This window comes from Megascapheus bottae, chromosome X (assembly GCF_031878675.1).
Source record: "Megascapheus bottae isolate mThoBot1 chromosome X, mThoBot2.hap1, whole genome shotgun sequence".
NCBI classification, from domain to species: Eukaryota; Metazoa; Chordata; class Mammalia; order Rodentia; family Geomyidae; genus Megascapheus; species Megascapheus bottae.
In genome coordinates, this window is record NC_143547.1 from 3,066,167 (window position 1) to 3,085,121 (window position 18,955).

Here is an 18,955-nt window from a genome sequence, read left to right on the forward strand (position 1 = left end):
TAAGATCCCATCAGAAGATAGGATTTCAATGTTCCTTGTGGTACCTCCAGTTTCTGTAGATAAAGACCAAGAGAATAACCACAATAAACAAAATAAACCAAGGCCCTTACTTGGTATACTGAAAACCTCAGCCTTTACCTAATCCCAATTCCACTTTCTGGGACCTCTGGTAACTCAAGAAATATTAGGTAGAGAAGCAGAGATGTCCGTTTAGAAATGTCCTTTAGTACGTGGTTTTTTTGCTGGTTTGTTTGTTTTAGAGAAAACCTTTTTGGCTTCAAGGTAAGATAAAAATGTCATATTTCAAAAGAAAAGGAAAACATATATGGGTACCATCAGAATGACTTGACGAAGTTGTTTTAGTTGCTATCATGTGTGCAGTATTTACAATGTATTTGACCATTCTGTTAGCAAGCACATGCTACCTGGTGCCTCAATTGTCATAGTCATCCTATGAAAGTATTATTTTACCTCGGCAAATGAAGAGTGGAGGGGTAGCAAGGAAAGAATGATCTGTTCATGCATACTCAGTGAGGAGGTAATGGAGTCTGTGGAATTTTACAATCTATCTCCAGGGCTGCATTTATTTTTTCTGACACTGGGCCTTGAACTCAGAGCCTAAAAGTTATCCTTTAACTTTTTCACTGAAGGCTAGTACTCTATCACTTAGACACAGCTCCAGTTCTGGCTTTTTACTAGTTGATTGGAGATAGACTCTCATGGACTACCCTACCGGGTTTGGCTTTAAAAAAAATGCTTAGATTTTGGCCTTTTGTGTAGCTAGGATTACAGGCGTGAGCCAGCATTACCCTTTTAATGTGATCTGGTGACAAGGCTGATCAAATGAACTGAGGTTGGATTGCTTCTCAGCATCTAGGAGCTCATTATTAAATTGACTGACAAGCATTGCTGCCTGGGCTAGTATCTTCATCCTTCCTTTTAAGCCATTCATTCAAACATGAGAGGAAAGTCGTAACACTATAACAGACTAGAGAAAAGGTTTGTCCAGTGGGCTTCTGTTTTTGTAAATAAATTCTTACTGGAACCTGGTCATACCCACTTGTTATCTATGGCCATTTTTATAAGTTGGCTCAATAGAAATTTATGGCTAGCAAAACCAAAATATTTGATACATGGTCATCTACAGAAAACATATTGATACAGCATAGTAAGATTTGAATATATAAACACAGTTAACGTGATAAATCAAACTATATAATAAGAGCATTGTTTTATTAGCTCATATTATACAATCACTGAAAGAGAAAGATTACTAAGCTAGCTATTGATCAGAATTTTTCTCTGTGGCACAGTTGTTGGCTATTTAATTTGCTACCAACCAACAAACTTATGGTTATATCCATCATTATACACTACTCCTAATGATACCTACAATGACTGGGCACCCATTCACTATTATATGAACTCAGAGAACAGAGGATGCCATTTCAAAAAGGAATATTCTTGGGCCCTGGAGTTTGGCCGAGTGGTAGAGTGCTTGCCTAGCATGCACAAAGACCTGGGTTTGATTCCTCAGTACCACGTACATAGAACAAAGCTGGAAGTGGTGCTGTGATTCAAATGGTAGAGCCCTAGCCTTGAGAAAGTCCAAGGACAGTGCTCAGGCCCTGAGTTCAAGCCCCACAACTGACAAAAAGGAACATTCTTAAATGAATATGAAAGCAAATGATGAGCAACAATGCACACTGGCAAAGCTTGGGTAGTAGCCTCCTCTTAAACACAAATGTGTGGTGCTTTCTAGCTCCAGCTTATTACCACCCCTACCTCTGGCAAACTACCTCAAATGTATATTCAGTTGGTCCAAAGGATAAAAGAGGAAGGGAGTATCTCTGGAACGACACAATTCATCATCAGTTAGGGGAAGTTTATGTTAGAATGACACTGGCTGTTGTGCACGTTATTTATTTATTTTCTTTTGCCAGACCTGGGCTTGAGTTCAGGGCCTGAGCACTGTCGTTGGGCTTTCTCAAGGCCAGAGCTCTACCACTTGAGCCACAACACCACTTCTGGCTTTTTTTTCCTATGTATGTGGTACCAAGGAACTGAACCCGGGGCTTCATGCACGCTAGGCAAGTACTCTACCACTAGGCCAAACTCCCAGCCTGTGCATGTTCTTAAATGCAGCAAAACAATTATTTTATTAAGATCACTTACTCTAAATTGACCTGTACTTCCAAGTAACAGAGAAATGTGATCTTCATTGCAATCTTAATTTAGAGTTACAACTCACTTCCAAGAAAAACAAATAGACATTTCCAGAAATGAGCCAGATTTCTTCTTTTCTAATGAAATAGCAAGGCTGAGCCTTAAAAAGCATGCTCATAGAATTGGTAATAAAGTAGCAGATACATCAGATGGCTCATCAAGGCCTTTCTCCACATTTAAATTTTCTTTAAAAAAACATCAAATGATGCCATATCACACCTACCACATATGTCCCACACCATCTGGCTAAACACTTTCCTCTACAGACTATTCCCAAGATACCATCTTTTCAGATGTCCACCTTGGCAAATCCTTACAGAGAATAACTCCATCTAAAACTTTCTCTGTATCATATTCACATAAAGGAGTTAGACAATGTCAATAAAACTGTATTACTCATGGGAGAAGAACAGAAAAGCACAATGCCTGTGTATATCTGATACAAAATTATATTTAGCAAGATGAATGCTAGGAAATGCTAACGAGTTTTTTTCCTTTTTTGTTGTTTTTGTGTCATTTTTGTTCTGTTTGTTCATTTATATGTCGTTAGGAGTTTAGGTGGAAGGCACAGAAATGGGGAGACGAAGGGTAAACAAATGCAGCAGTGGTATTAACTGGATACTATGAAGAAAATTAATTATACAATGTATGGCTGGGATTGGAGCAGACAAACTGGGAGAGAGAAAGAGGGAAACAAAAATATATTAGCTTATAAATCATTAAAGTATTATTCAACATTTTAAACGGGTCCCTCTGGATTTTTAGCATATAAGTGATAGAGTCTAAAGGAATTCTTTTCTTCCTAAAAATAAGCAAATAATTGAGAGGAAAACCAGAAGTATATACTGTTTGATAAATTAAAAATCTGCAAGTAATTATCTGTACTTGATCAGAAAGATTAAAATGGATCTGGTAATATTTTCAACAAGTCTATCATTTAAATTAAGTTTTTACTCTGATTATATTCTACAATTTATTTTAAATTAAACAATATTTCCAACATTCTATATTTTTCATCCTATGTTACTAGGAACTTAATTTAATGTCTGCATTCTGGAATTGAGTTCAGTAATGATTCATAGGAACGGAACTAGCCTGACTATAATGATTTAAGTAGATTCCAATTTCCTACATGTAATAAAATAAATTTCATTGTAAGTACTCAGATTTATTTGTACATAATACAACAAGCAGAGTTGTTATAATTTGATAAATTTTCAACCCAGTAATCAAATGCTCTCTCTCTCCCTCTCTCTCTCTGTAATTCCAGATGCATCTGTTTTCACAAATAAATTGACATTAAGTAATATTCCACTGAAATAAATGGAAACCTAACTGTCTTTTTATTACTGGATCCTATTATCTAATTCCTTTGCTTTTTGTCTTATTAATTTTCTTCACTTATCCCATTTCAGTAAATATGTTTATTCAATCCTCATATTTTAATGCTCTCAATTTAAAAATCATATTTCTAGTAATTTGGCATTTCACACATCCATCTGAGAAAACCTGCCTGCTTCCCATACAAATCCCTGCATAGCTACCAAACACCTTTTGTGAATTCTGGTTGGCAGAGTATTCCATGATAAAAGAGTGCAACATTTCAAAAACAAATGCTTTCCTTTTGTAAAGATTTAGATTATTTCTGTCTGAACTAGGAGCAAACCATTCTGATTGATTTTCTAAAGAAACTTCTTTCTGTAGAAGTAACTGAATCATAATAGCTCAGAGGTGTTGTCCTGCCTAAACTCCCTCCAGGAAATGACACCAACTAGAAGAGTCAAGTTTAATTTACATCCTCAACAGACACAGCAATAACTATACAAAGCTACTAGTTCACAAGTTATTGGGTACTAGCTGTGGGGCTAGAACACATCAAATGAAGTTGGGCATTTTCCTCCATCAGCAACAATTGGAAACAAGTGGGAAAGGAAGAAATGAGCTGTCTGGAATAAAAAAAAAACTCTGTGTGAAGTGATGGTATGCCTAGAATTATAGGCAGGAAATAAGGCCCCTTGCTGAAAGAGGAGAGGAAGGAAGTTAGGAAAGAAGGAAGGAAGGAAGGAAGTCAGTCTACCAGATCCAGAATTATAGCATACATTTTTAAGTTATGATTTCAAATTTTTAAATGTTATTGAAATAAGCATTTATTTTATAAACAAAATTAAATCTGAAGGAGTAAGCCTGGAATGACTGCACAGATGACCTTATGTGGGTTTTGTCTTATGTAGATGGGAATGATAATAGTCAAGCAAACTGGGGAATTAGGAAGATGCATGAGTTGTGATCCTTTGGAGCTGAACTAGTTCTAAATAAAGATTAGAAGATAAGCTACCCTCCAGATGAACATGTGGGTGTTTCCCATAATGATGATGGTAATCCCTGTTGTTGAAGATCAGTTAAAACAAATTTTCCCAGCCCATCTTCTCATTCTAGTATCTGTCGTATATGTGATGCTATGTTTTAGAAAGCTTGGTGATTCTGTGTTATTTAACAAATATCTCATATTTCTAAATTTTGATGCTTTATAAAGTTCCTTCAAGAATATTCTTTAGTTTCTAATTTTGCCTCTAAAGCTATGGCTAGAAATTTTCCTATGCAGATTGAAAGGGATGGAGTGATAACCTGTAGACCTGTTACTAAACATTTAGTTGACATAAAATAATAATAACCCATGAGACTAAATAACGATGAGAAATATCATTGTATAGTAGGGATTTTGTATAGGATTTATGTTCTTTTCTTACTTTGGGGAAAATATAAGTACTATGATTTTGTAGAGACTAAAATGTGTTACAGAAATCAAAATGGTTCTATCTGTCATGGGCAAACATTACATAAAGCATGTACAAAACGAAATCATCTATACTTTAGGGGAAAATGCTATAAATTTGATAGTTTTTTTTGAGGACACTGCAGTTATTTTATCCTTCAAGCATGTGACTGATTTACTATTTAATCGTAAAAACAAACCTTCAAGCTTTCACTTCTTTAGCCTGTTAAATATTCCTGAGTGTCTCCTATTCTTATTACCCTTTGGTGATTCACATGGATTAAAGAGAAAGAGGTGACACAAACAAGAAAAAAAATTTCTGGTTGCAGAAAGGTAGGTTTGGTATAAAAACTGAATTAAACTAGCAACTTTAAAATGCCATGTGCTTAATGTTAACGAATTATATACTTTAAAAAGTGTAAATTTCATGCTATGTGTTTTTTCTCATATTTCTAAAAACTGAATTTTATAAATGAAATTAGGTGGTTTGGAATCCACGTCAGTGTATGCAGAATAATCCCTTTATATAACACGCGGCCTTTACCCTAGCGTGCCATTGAGACTATATACGGATGTCGTTTCTGTAGGTTTAAAATGGTTAACTAAGCACAATTTCATATGATTCAAACTACATATTATGCATAAAGAAAACAGTTATGCCTTCATCCTGAAGAATTACTATTATTTAGGAACTGTCATTGGGCATCAATGCTGTGAAAAATGATCTTAACATGATGGCTTTTGCTATTTAAGTCACTGCAGTTAGAGAACACATTTTTGTGCATTTGTGGCCGTTTATATCTTTGGGTAAAAGAGATCAATTACAATGTAGGGAGATGTCATTAACCTAATAGCGACTGAGCTGATTCCCTTAGGACCTCAAACTTGACATCAGTCATTATTTAAGAAGGACATTGTAATTATAGCTCCAATTTTCTGCCCCGTTTTTATCTTTAAACTGCCAAAATACTGATCTCTCCAAACACCTATTCTATACATCAAAATTGTGACATGATCAACAGGATCTTTATCAATTTTCCTCTCCCAAATCTTTAAGTCATAATTAGCATAAGACCCCTCTTTCCTCTTTCCATCAGTGCTAGGTGAGAGAGCTTATGTACCCTCTTTCAAACTCCAAATGTAAATGTTTTATTACATGTCATATCCAGAGCCTGATACACAGAAGCAGCAATCATATTAGAGGATGTAAATTAGACAGTGTCCAAATCACTCCACTATTAATGGAAGCAAAGCCTAATTAGCATGCGTACCCTCTATTTCCCCCCAGGATTGGCAGAGAACAGTATATTCCGTGTCCCCAGAATATATCATGCAGAATATAGGATCTAAATTGTCATTAATTATAGTTGAGGGAAAAAACAAGACAATCTCCCCAATCCAGCTGCCCAATTTGACAACTGTGGACACCCTTCTATGAAATATGATATTCCACAGGAAGATTTACAACAGGAATAGATTGGAGACAGGCTGCTTTATCAATTTAACATTAGTCCACAGGGGCTAAAATACCCTAAAACAAGAGCATGCCATAGGAATTGTCTCAGAGTCATTTCAAAAGACACAAAACCAGTCTAACCCTTTTAAAGCACCCACAGTGAAAAGCTTCAAACAAGGCTATTGTCAGAGTACAGGGTACCTTTTCTCTCTTGGCTTTGTTCAGCATTTTCCTCGGCTGCAGTTTCCATGGCTGGCTTCATACCATCCACCAAAAATGCTTTTCCTTGCTTTCTCCCAACACACACTTTTTTTTCCCTCCTCTTCCTTTTCTTTTGGACTCCCCTCGGTCTCGTATTTACACCGCCTGATTGAGAGGCTCTGTTCTTCACTACAGTAGATTACAGCCCCTTCCAAGATGTAAAAGTCTTGTCAGCGTCAATTTCGCTCTGCCTACTGTTCCATAGAGATAGCTGCCAGGGAGCAGGCAGCAATACGTCACAGAGGATCCCAGTTATAAAACAGCCATTCTGTGCCCCTCAGTGCCCTGACTGGACTCTCAAGGCTCCCCAGGAAGGACCTGCTCCCCCACCAAGCTCTTCCTCACAGTCTCTCTTAAGATCTCTCTCTCTCTCTCTCTCTCTCTCTCTCTCTCTCTCTCTCTCTCTCTCTCTCTCTCTCTCTCTCTCCCCACCCCCCTCCTCCTCTGCTCCCTTCTTTCCTCTAGCCAACTACACCCAATGAATACTAATTAATTCTCCCAGGGAAGAATAGATTTGTGACATCAGAGGAAAGGATGTGGAGGAGAAAGAAAAGCGCCCCCTCCAATCACGTGACCTAGTTGGGCCACGATGTTGTCTCTCAGGCAAGTGCTGTCTTTCCCAGGCTGCCCCTTCAGGGGCATCAAGGTTTTAGTTATTCTGGTTACCCTGGTAAAATATATTTACAAGATAAGCCTGTGATGCCTATTTTATTTGCTTTTAAAAATAACTCTTTTTCACATATCTCTAGATAGAGAGATTGATATTTTCTTTTTGCTCAAACCCACCTAATAAAAAAGTGACCCTTTTCTTATTTTTTTAAAAAAGCATAATATGTGACTAGTGTATCTACCTGATATGTTGGTGGTTTTGTTAATAAAGATCAGAATGGTTTTGTGATGTGATTATTAAAAACATTTATTCATTAGATACTCTAGCTCAAAACAAAAGGCATTCTCAAGAACATTCTAACTATTCATCATAATAGCTGAGGTCCTAACAGTGAATCTGATTCTCCTTCTTTTTTTTTTTTTGGCCAGTCCTGGGCTTGAGCTCAGGGCCTGAGCACTGTCCTTGGACTTTCTCAAGGCTAGAGCTCTACCACTTGAGCCACAGCACCACTTCTGGCTTTTTTCTATGTATGTGGTACCAAGGAATCAAACCCAGGTCCTCGTGCATGCTAGGCAAGCACTCTACCACTAGGCCAAACTCCCCGCCCCTGACCCTCCTTCTTGAACAAGCTGATGCTATGGAACAAATTTTTATCCCACTTTAGCATGTAATCCTTTGTCAAAATGGTGAGTCCTCTGTATTACAAACCCATTTTACAGTTGGCTGGTCTCTATACCTTCTCTAGACCTATTAAAATAATTGTAGAATCTCCAGGTCAGGCATCTGTGGCTTATGCTTATAATCCTAGCTACAGATGCCTGGCCCAGAGATTCTACAATTATTTTAATAGGTCCAGAGACCAGCCAACTGTAAAATGGTCTGAAAAATCGCAGTTCATAGTCAGTCTGGGGAGGAAGGTCCATGAGACTCCTATCTCTAATTACCACCAAAAAGTGGTAGAGTGCTAGCCTTGAGCGAAAAGCTAATGGAAAGCACATAGGCCCTGAATTAAGTCTCCAGTACTAGCTCACATAAACACAGAAAAAGAAAGGGAAAGGGAAAAAAGGAAAGGAAAGGGAAAAGGAGGAAAAGAGGCAGTTGGGCTCAAGACAAATACAAATACAAAGAAAACCATTGATCACCACTGGATGAAGGATTTCCTGACTTAGAATATTATGTTTTTAGATTGGTTCAGCATGACACCAACCTTGAGAGAAAATATTTAAAAAGCTGGAGATTATCTCTTCTAAATATACCCTCTTAAGTTTTAAGAGTTTGTTACTCAATATGGTTTTTTTTTTAATGAAGAAGAGCTGGGTGCTGGTGGTTCAAACCTCCAAACCCAGCTACTGCTGAGAAATTCAGTCCAGGCAAAAGTCCATGGGACAATTGCATCCAATAGACTACTTAGAAAAAAAATAGAAGTGGAGCTGTGGCTAAAGTGCTAGAGTGCTAGCCTTGGGCAAAATAAGCTCAATGACTGCACTTCAGACCCTGAGTTCAAGTCCCAGGACTAGCACCAAAAATACATACATACATACATACACACACACACACACACACACACACACACACACACACACACACATACATACATCTGATTCAAAATCCTCTACCTGGTCTTGTAATGATTTGGTTTTAGATAATCCTCCAACTTTTAGATTCAATAACCAGTCCTGGGGACTGAACTCTGAGCACTGTCCTTGGGCTTTCCTCAAGGCTAGAGCTCTACCACTTGAGCCACAGAACCAGTTCTGGCTTTTCTATATATGTGGTACCGAGGATTCGAACCCGGATCCTCGTGCATGCTAGGCAAGCACTCTACCAACTAGGCTAAACTCCCGGCCCCAATAACTGGCATGTGAAAGAGGAAAAGGATTTGAAGACAAGTTTACCCTGTTTCAACACTTTCTTTTAATTTTACACCTCACTTTTTCTTTGACCATTGTCTTAGAAGTTTACACCCACTTTCAACCATTCCTTTAAATTATAGCCTCAGCAAGGTTTATTGTCTCCTGGTGAAGGGATAGGGAAGCATGCAGGCTAAAACTGTGCCTTTAGAAAAAGAAAAAGCTTTCTTTGTGATATAACTACCCTCATGGGAAAATTTACCAGGTGTCCTAAAGGGGTAGTTTTAAACATGTTTGACAAAGGCAATGTAAGTCCGTTCAGACATAAGGTGGCAGATCCTTGTGCAAGACAAGCTTGTTTTTCTCTACCCACAGTATTTCAAACGAAAACTCAAACCAAATTCAACTGATCACAAAAGGGGACAAAAGTGATTCCCTGTTACCGGTATTTGAAAAGTATTTCACAAAGGCATACAATTCTCGAACTACCAAGGTAGAGTGATATTTTGTCTCTTCCTTAAGAATATTATTTTTGTTCTTGTGTGTGCATGCACACTGGTATCAACCAGGGTCTGGTCACGGGCCCTTAGCTTTTTTTTTGTTCCAGACTTTTGATCCATGGCTCTTCCAGCTTTTTGGTAGTTAACTGGAGATAAGAATTCCACAGACTTTCCCACCTGAGTGGACTTGGAATCCCAATCTTGAACCTTCTGAGTAGTTAGGATCACAGGCATGAACCACTAGCACCACGCTTCTACTTTATCCATAGTCTCAAACAATCCTCGTGACTCAGCTGCTTCAAATCTGGGACCATAGGCAAATACTATTGTACCTGCTAAGAATATTATTCTCATATGGAAAACAGAATATGTAAGACATTCTTAATTTAAGGATAATGCTTAGTTTCATACCACAATGATAAAAAACAAAACTATTCAACAAAACATTCACAAATCTTCCCGTAAATATTGCATCCACTTTTATTAGGATTAAAACTACAGATAAATAAGCAATTCATCACTTTTGTCTTAGTCACAACTTCATTTTCATTGGAACAATGATATATGATGATTCTAGAAATTTCCACTGTACTACTTTATAAGCAGCTTCAAATTGCCCTGATGTTTATAATAAAACATTGGAATAAAAAAAAGTGATAGGAAAGTTGTCAACAAGAATGAAAAGAGAACTACAGTCATAATATTTTGAAGTATATATCCAGTTGGGGCCAGAAAAGCTTGGCATATAAAATGAATAGGAAAGGAAATATCTCCCAGAGCTGAAACTATTTCTTTGATCCCCATATTGTAAGACAGTCAGAACATTTCTGAAAGCCAAAGCAGGAATAAGACATATTGACATAAAATGTACTAGATTGAAAAATCCTATGAAATTGCTAATATTGCCTAGAAAGAACAGCAGTTTCACATAGTTTTTCTCATATACTACAAGTCTTTGATAGAATTATTTCCAGCTCAGTAAAAATACATGGATTAACCTTCCATGTACTAACAGGAAGTAGAGTGGGAAAAGAACTGGGACACAGAACTCTCCAAAACCAGGGTGCTCCCATCTGCTGCAAGAAGTAGAATATCACAATAACATGAAAAGGGGATTCATTAAGCACTTACTGTGTGCCACAAATGAAATCATCATTCCATACTAGAGGATTATGCTTAGACAACTGAGAATTAAAGATGTGCAAGGGTTTACCTGCATATCTTTACCTTAGCCACATAGTTATCATAGATTTTGTCAAAGGCCAATTTTCCAACTTTCTGGAATTACATTTTAGGTTTCTTTCTTTTTTTTGGGGGGGGCATAGGGCTTGAGCTCGGCTTGGAAGCTGTCCCTCTGCTCTTCAGCTTAAGGTTATCGCCCTCCCCTTGAGCCAAGCCCCACTTCTGTTTTCTGGAGGTTGATTGGAGATAAGTCTCAGGTCCTTTTGTGCGGTGATGGCTTTTGAAACTTGATCCTGAGATCTCAGCCTCCTGAGTAGCTAGGATTATAGGCGCAAGCCATGGCACCCAGCTCACATTTTAGACTTCTGTGGATCTCAAAGTCACTCTTCTGTGAGGAGTCAACTATCAAATAGAGGTATTATCAGGTTTCTTGTAATAACGTATTCCTCTGTAATTTTCAGGATTCATAGAACACTTGTGTATAATGAAATATGTTCTGCCATAATTCTTTCTCATTGTCCCTCCGAGGAAATCATTATTAAGAACAAGTGCAAAACCAAAGAATATCACTTCATATTTTACTTGTAAAAACTCATAGGTACTTGTATGAATTTTAAGTAAATTGCTTGAAAAGAAATTTTTGTCAAGTATGGTGGCACACATTTATGATCTCAATACTTGGGGAGGCTGAGGCAAGATAATCAGGAGTTTGAGGCTATAGCAACATACAGAGGTCTAAGAGAGTCTAGACTACATAGCAAGACCCTGTCCGAATAAATAAACAAATTTCTGTTAAGTGACACCTGTTTTCACATTACTACCCGAGACGAAAACCTAAAATGTAATGTTCTGGTAGCAAATGTCTGAGCTTTCTCTTTGCTTGGAAAGAACAGAATGACAGGTACAGTAAGAAATCTTAAGTCATCTATTTGAGGCAGGATATTTATTTTTAAGAAAGTCAAATTATCTTAAATATTAATAGCTGTTAAAATGGCATATATATGTTAAAAACACAATAAACTACAAATATAAAAATATCGCCAGAATCTTAGAATATGATCATCCCTAATTGTGTCCTTCTCATAATTCGATTTCTATAAATTTGGCAGCGCCTTTATCCTTCATTGTCATAACTAAATTTCAAATTTTGTTTTCACTGTGGGTTTTTGAAAGATGCCTGCTGATTTCTTTTCTTTCTTTTGCTTTTTGCCAGTACCAGGGCTTAAATTCAAAGCCTCATGCTGTCACTCAGCATTTTCACTACGGCTGTTGCTCTCTCACTTGAGCCATGCTTTTTGTTGGTTAATTGGAGATAGAGTCCCTGAGACTATTCTATCTGGGCTGGCTTTGAATTATGATCCTTAGATCTCAGCCTCCTTCCTAAGTATCTAGGATTATAAGAATAAGCCATTAGCACCCAGTATGGCCTATGATTTTTTTTTACTATTATTCTCCTTCTGATGCCTTTACTCAGTTCCTCCTGTGTATTATACTCTCTTTTATGGGAAATGACATTGCATAGAGCTTAGATTTGAAAGGACAGATCAAAATGGATGGTGTATTATAAACACTCAAAAACTATAAAACTTAGAAAGCCTTTATCATGAATGTCTTTAAGAGCAGAATGGGTTACCAGACCGGTCCCTGTGTAGCATCAATAACTATGACAGTATGAGAAGCTCTTCTGGTAAAAACAAACAAACAAAACAAAACAAAACTCCACAGAACCTCATTTCTTAATAGAGACGAAAAGTGTAAGTTGGACAAGAGAAGGCTTGGGTTTCACATGATAGGAAAAGTAGTAGCAGGAGAAATTGCAATATATCAGACTAAGGAATGGGTACAACACAGGTAACACAAAGAGTTCAAGCCCCATGACTGACCAAAAAAAAGAAAAAAAGAAAAGAAGAAACAACCCAGTTTTGACAACGGGATATGTTTCCAAAGATTGTCAAATGTCTCCTTGTCAACAAATCTCCCCTAGCAGAGAACCACTGCCTTAAATCTATCTTTTCCTTTCCTATGCTTCCTGTGGTCATTGTCATACTTTTGCAGGCAATAGTTCTCAATTCTTGGCACACTCTGAAATCATCTGGAGTTTTTTACAATAGTGATGCCAGGCCCTACCGGGCCTGAGTGGGTTCTGAGTGGAGTGTCAAGAGCGTGTGGCCATCCAGAAAATGTTAAGGGGCTGGTGGAGTGGCTCAAGTTATAGCATACCTGCCTGACAAGTGGGAAGCCCCGAGTTCAAAACCCAATTACCAGCAAAAAGTTCATTTCAACATGCAGCCAGCTTCTGTAGGCTGTAAGTGCTGTGATGACAGTGACACAGAGCTGTTTTGGGAAAAGTATACAGAGGGCCAGTTAAGCCATGGATGAGAAAGATAACAAGGCAGGACGGGGGCAACAGAGGAGGAGGTGGAGACTCTACAGTCAGTGTCAGGGGACATACTATAACTTAGATCGCTTAGATCCTTAAAAAGATAAGTGACATGGGGAACATAAAGAGATCAGGTGATAGGATAGGGAAGGGGGGAAAACAAGATGAGGTGAGGTAGTAGGAAGAGGGAAATGGGGACAAAAACCTGAGAAGGGGTAGCAATGTTTGCGAAGTAATGAACCTTCTATCTGGTGAATATAATATAACCCTCTATTAACTATAATAAAAATATATTTAATAATTTTTAAAAGTTCAAGTGATTCCTTCCTAGGGCTACTATGACCAACTAGCACAAAGTCATTGTTTATTTTTTTTATTTTGCCAGTCCTGGGGCTTGAACTCAGGGTATGAGCACTGTCCTTGGGCTTTTCTCAAGGCTAGAGCTCTACCACTTGAGCCACAGCACCACTTCTGGCCTTTTCTATGTATATGGTACCAAGGAATTGGACCTGGGTCTTTGTGCATGCTAGGTAAGCACTCTACCACTAAGCTAAACTCCCAGCTAAGTCATTGGTTTTAAACAAAAGAAATGATTGTTATAATTCTAGAGGCTAGAAGTTCAAAGTCAAGGCATGGGCAGGGCTGTGTTTGTTCTAGGAGAGCATCCTTTCTAACCATTCTAGCGGTAGTCAGCCATCACTGATGTTCCTTAGTTTACAAGGGTATCCCTTCGAGACTATGTCATAATATAGTATCCCTGCCTATAGCTGTGTCTCTTCTCATAAGGACACAACTTAATTATATCTATGCAGTCTCCATGTCTGACTAAAGGAATATTCAAAGGTTCAGGAGTTCAGGGCTTCAATACATTGTGTGTGTGTGTGTCGGGGGGAACAACTCAACCCGCACCAAATGAAGAGAATAAAAAGGACTATCACAACTGGAAGTCATATGAGGCCACATCTGTATAGCTGCTTAGAAATGAAGATTTGGGCGATATCAACAGAGAAGAGCCCAATAATGGAAGGGATTTATATGATACTCAGGCAGAAGCTACACACAAGAAAATACAGCAGGTGTTACCTAACCAAGGGGTCTCTAGTGGAAGAATCACCTTCAAATAAGGCAGAGATCAGGTGATAAAACAGAAAAAGATCCAAGACAGGGCCCTGTCACCGAGAAGAGAATTTTAAACTGCAATCAAAGTAGTCAGAAGGCAAGGACTTGGCAAAGGTCACTGAAATGGAAAATTCCAATTTCTTTGCCAGCATCAGCACAAAGACTGGAATGGAAACCAGTTTTTAGAGGGGCTATGAAAAGACTAGAAAATGAAGAAGAGAAAGCCAGGGAAGCCCATGTTGTAAAGAAATGTAATAAGGGAAAGGCAAGGAAAAATATAGGAGAAAAAGAAGAAAAACAGGTAAGAAGAGAGTTCTCCAAATGTCTTAGGCTGAGAAGGTGGCAGGGGCTATGATAAAATACAAGAAGGGAATAAATGAGTGAGGATCATAGAAGAAGTGAATGCCAGCCGTAAGGGACAGGATCGGACATTTCTCCTTCCAACATGGAAGTGAGGAAAGAGGCAACAGAGGAAAAAGGAAAATTCTATGCATTGTCAACCTTTAAATAAGTTTATCTTAGAGGAAGTGGCAGTGACTGGCAGGTTACAAGTACAATGTGTCATGTACAGAAAAGGTGACATGTATCAGTCACAGTCCCATCGTATAGATGACATAATGGTCTGAATCTTAGTAAGGAAGTGACTTTTTTCGATCCTGGGTTGGTTAGGGACCTGAGTGGGGCTGAGTTTGTAGGAGACTAGATACTTCAGGATCTGAGAGGGAAGAACAATCCCCTGATTATGTTATCCTACTGGTGAATAAACCCCAGCATGACAGAGTAGCATCTAACCCAAAGAGGAAGGGAGGGAGGGAGGGAGGGAGGGAGAGAGGAAGGAAAGACAGGAAGGAAGGAGAGGAAGGAAGGAAGGAGGCAAAGAGAGGTATGAAATAATGGAGAGAGAAAAAAGGGAGGGTGAGAAACAGGGCGGAAATGAGAACCAGATGATGGTTTGTTAAAAATGTTTTGATAAAGAAAGGGAAGTTTGCACTCTTTCCATATACATAAGACATACGTCAGCAGACAGCTGATGTGCTGACAACCTGCCTCGTGATTAATGAGCACGTCCTGTGCGGAGCTCAGAGGCTCTCATTAAAAGTGGTGCACTAACAACCTCCTGCTGCCAGGGCTTCCAATGAACTCGTCTACACGTCTACACAGCATGGATCAAATCAACCTGAACATGGTCAGGTTTTCTGGCCTTTTCATTAGCTCTGATCTACAGCTATCAGGGTCCTAGTCATGTCTCTGGAAGCTCCTTACATCACCAGAAAACACAGGGACTGGGGTATTCTCTTACCCAGAGAATCTGTGGCCCAACTACTAAACCAAGAACCCTGGATGTTAAGCTGGGGAATGCCCTTGCATGATCTGCCAAACACTCACTTTACCCAACCATCCTAGCTCCATGTCTCCTGTAGGGTACAACCCCAAGTCCTTGCTTGGGAGTTCAGGGATGAATGCGAACTGTCTGTCTGTCTTTACCTACCTCTGACTCAAGAGTAGAGACAACTACTTGGATCAATCATATTCTTCACTAGGGTATCCCCAGGGAACACCAGCCAATCTGGGACTCCTTGACATCTCTGGCCTACTTTGCCAAAGGAAGGTAGACATTTCTAAATTCCAGGTTAAATAATAAGACATTCAAGGTATAAAACATTCTCAGAAATTGAGACCTTAAGGAATGTGCCTTAACAGGTTACAGCTAAAGATGAGGAAATCCCTTAAGGAAGGACTTTGTTGTTGCTTTGGTTTGGCTTTGTGTAGATGACATTTCAGCTGGTTCCCTGCTCTCAATATGCAGAAGTTACTGACATCTTTCCCTGAATTGGAGTCAATGAGCAAATGAAGAAGTTTCTACCTGAGAAAAAGATGTCTCCTCAAGAAGCTACACAGACTCTATATTTCTCTCATGGAATAAGATTCCCTCTCCACCACAAGTCCCCCCTCTAACAATGATACTTTCCCATTTAGCTGAGCAACAGGAAGCATCAGGCAACTCTGGAGTCCACTTAATTTTCTTCCTCTCATTTGAACATGCTCCTTTACAACTATTGTCAATTCCCAAGGAAATCATAAGTACCAGCTAGTAGGGCCACTTGGCCAGGCAAAGGTACTGGCTAGATGTTGAACCAACCCTAGGATACACACACAACTGGTTTCAACACTGTCTCCCAAGGACCCCCCGCCCATACACACACGTATGAGATATGACAGTAACTCCTTAGGTAGATCAGAGACTAGTTCCCAGGGCCTGTGTCATCTCTGCACTTGACTTTTTGTAGGAACTTAACTCATGTTCTTTCTTTCTTTGCCTTTACAGCAGTGCTGAGAGGTGAGGCCTTACCATCCACCCTGTGTGGTTCGAGGAAGGAAAAAAAAAAGAGAGAGAGCCCAATTGACTTGGCTGAGGCCAGGCACCTCGTAAAACTCTGATATCATTCTAGGCCACTGGGTACCAAAGCTGAGAACTTGGGAGTCAGACAGTCACAATGAAGGCAGCCAAAGTTAAACAAACACCCAAGTGGCAAGGTAGTCAGCAGCAGCAATTATTTAATTCTGAAAGTCCAGATCACTACCAATGATGTGCTTAGAATGACCCACCACTCCTCCTCTTCTAAAATAGGGAAATCTGGAGTATCCCCATAATTACTCTTTATGGAACCCAGGCCTACATGCCTTTGAAACTCTGTAAAGATCTAACACCCTCATCCTCACCCACCATCCCTCTCAGCCCAGCTCCATCCTAAGCAACCTTCTGATGCCACGTGACCTCCCCAAACTTCATCATCTACTAGAGGGATTCATAAGGGAACTTCCTCCACTAGGCTATTGTTAGCAGAGTGAAATGTTAGAGTCTCAGCACGGTGCCTCCTACACTGCACTGACAAGATGCTATTTCTGTTTTGGAAGTTTTTCACGCTCCCACCACCATCACAGAAGTCCAAAGAAAGGTAATGAGGAGGAAGGACTAGCTGGAGATTTCATGTCCTTCCAGAACTTTCTCTGTCCCCGAGGTAATCACTTTGTATCCTTGATTAGCCTGGCACTCCGTGTATGTGCATATGCACATATGTGCATGCGTGTGTGCCAATACTGGGGCTTATACTCAGGGCCTGGGGCTTGTCCCTTAGCTTTTTCACTCAAGACTAGTGCTCAACCACTTGAACCACAGCTCTACTTCTGGCTTTTTTGGCTGATTAATTGGAGATGAGTGTGTCATGAACTTTCTTCCCCTAAGTAGCTTTAACCTGTGAACCTCAGATCTTGAGTAGCCAGGATTACAACCTCTGTCTGGATTTCTAAGAGCTTTCCCATTTCCAGCCTCATAATGTCAAATTTGCCTCAAAATGCCTTGGAGCTCTTCATGGGGAGGGCCACTAAGGATATAATGTCTAGGATTAACTAAACAGCAGGTGGAACTGAGTTGAATAAGGCAATGGAATTAAAAAGATGTGTCCCGAAGGGTACTTGATTTTTAAAAGGGAATCAAAATTATCTTCTGCATACAGTTGCTAACATTTGAATAGCCAAAGTCAAAATAGATTTTTGCCTGTGGGGGTGTGTGTGTGCGTGCGTGCATGTGTGTGTGTGTGTGTGTGTGTGTACACGCGCACACACACAGACTGAACCTAGGAATTGAACTCAGCACCTGGGCGCTGTCTCTGAACATTTTTGCTCAAGGCTAGCACTCTACCACTTGAGCCACAACTCCAATTGCTGCTTTTTGGTGGTTAATTTGGAATAATAGTCTCATATACTTTACTGCCTGGGTTGATTTTGAACCATGATCCTCAGATCTCACAGTCCTGAGTAGCTAGGATTAAAGGCATGATCCATGGACACTTATTTGAACAACTCTTTTTCTTTTCCTTTTGAACAAGCAGCCTACACTTTGATTTTGGACTGGACTGAGTAAGTTTTGCACCTGGCTCTGCATGCAAGGCCTGGCACAGTGAATTACTATTCAAACCACAGCAATCTGATTAGGAGATCAAGCAAAGCCATCATCAGTGTTGATCTTACAAACCATTTGACAAGATCCCTTGCTATACTTTCAGAAATAAGAGAGTTCAATTTTGACAACATGTCAGTACACATTTTAAAACCACTCTTTCAAGTAGTATTTTTACTCAGTATCTAACCTGAGATCATTCAGGTGTAAACTACAGTGGAATCAGAATTTGTTACTGTGCGTGTTTTGCCAGTCCTGGGGCTTGAACCCAGGGCCTGGGCACTATCCTTGGGCTTTCGCAAGGCTAGCGCTCTACCACTTGAACCACAGCACCACTTCTAGCCTTTTCTGTGTATGTGGTACTGAGGAATTGAACCCAGGCATTCCTGCAGGCTAGGTAAGCACTCTACCACTAGGCCATTCTCCTGGCCCCCTACTGTGCATCTGGAAGTGGTTACTAGGTGTTAACTGTGTCTGTCATGTAGACATAGAGAGGAGGGTGTCTACTACTCCATACTTGTCGTTGTCCTTGGTCTGTGCTACTGAGATGCCAATTTCACTTAGGATCCTAAAAGGGCAGGCTAGATACATACTCTCATTTTACCACCATTTAAGACAGGGCACAGAAATCAAAAGATCT

At 39.5% G+C, this 18,955-nt stretch overlaps 1 protein-coding gene across 5 annotated transcripts in view; it reads right to left on the minus strand.

The window, feature by feature from the left end:
- The window catches only part of Gpm6b (glycoprotein M6B), a 132,371-nt gene that overhangs the window by 28,928 nt on the left and 84,488 nt on the right, over window positions 1-18,955 (minus strand). The window contains exon 1 of one of the 5 annotated variants that reach the window (XM_090326455.1): window positions 6,657-7,136. The exons of 1 other annotated variant lie outside the window; for it this stretch is intronic. In XM_090326455.1, coding sequence (XP_090182581.1) covers window positions 6,657-6,717 — 61 coding nt within the window. In that variant the 5' untranslated portion in view covers window positions 6,718-7,136. Of the gene's footprint in view, window positions 1-6,656; window positions 7,137-18,955 lie in introns of those variants that run through there. 3 more of the 5 variants (XM_090326457.1, XM_090326456.1, XM_090326459.1) reach the window with 3 other exon arrangements.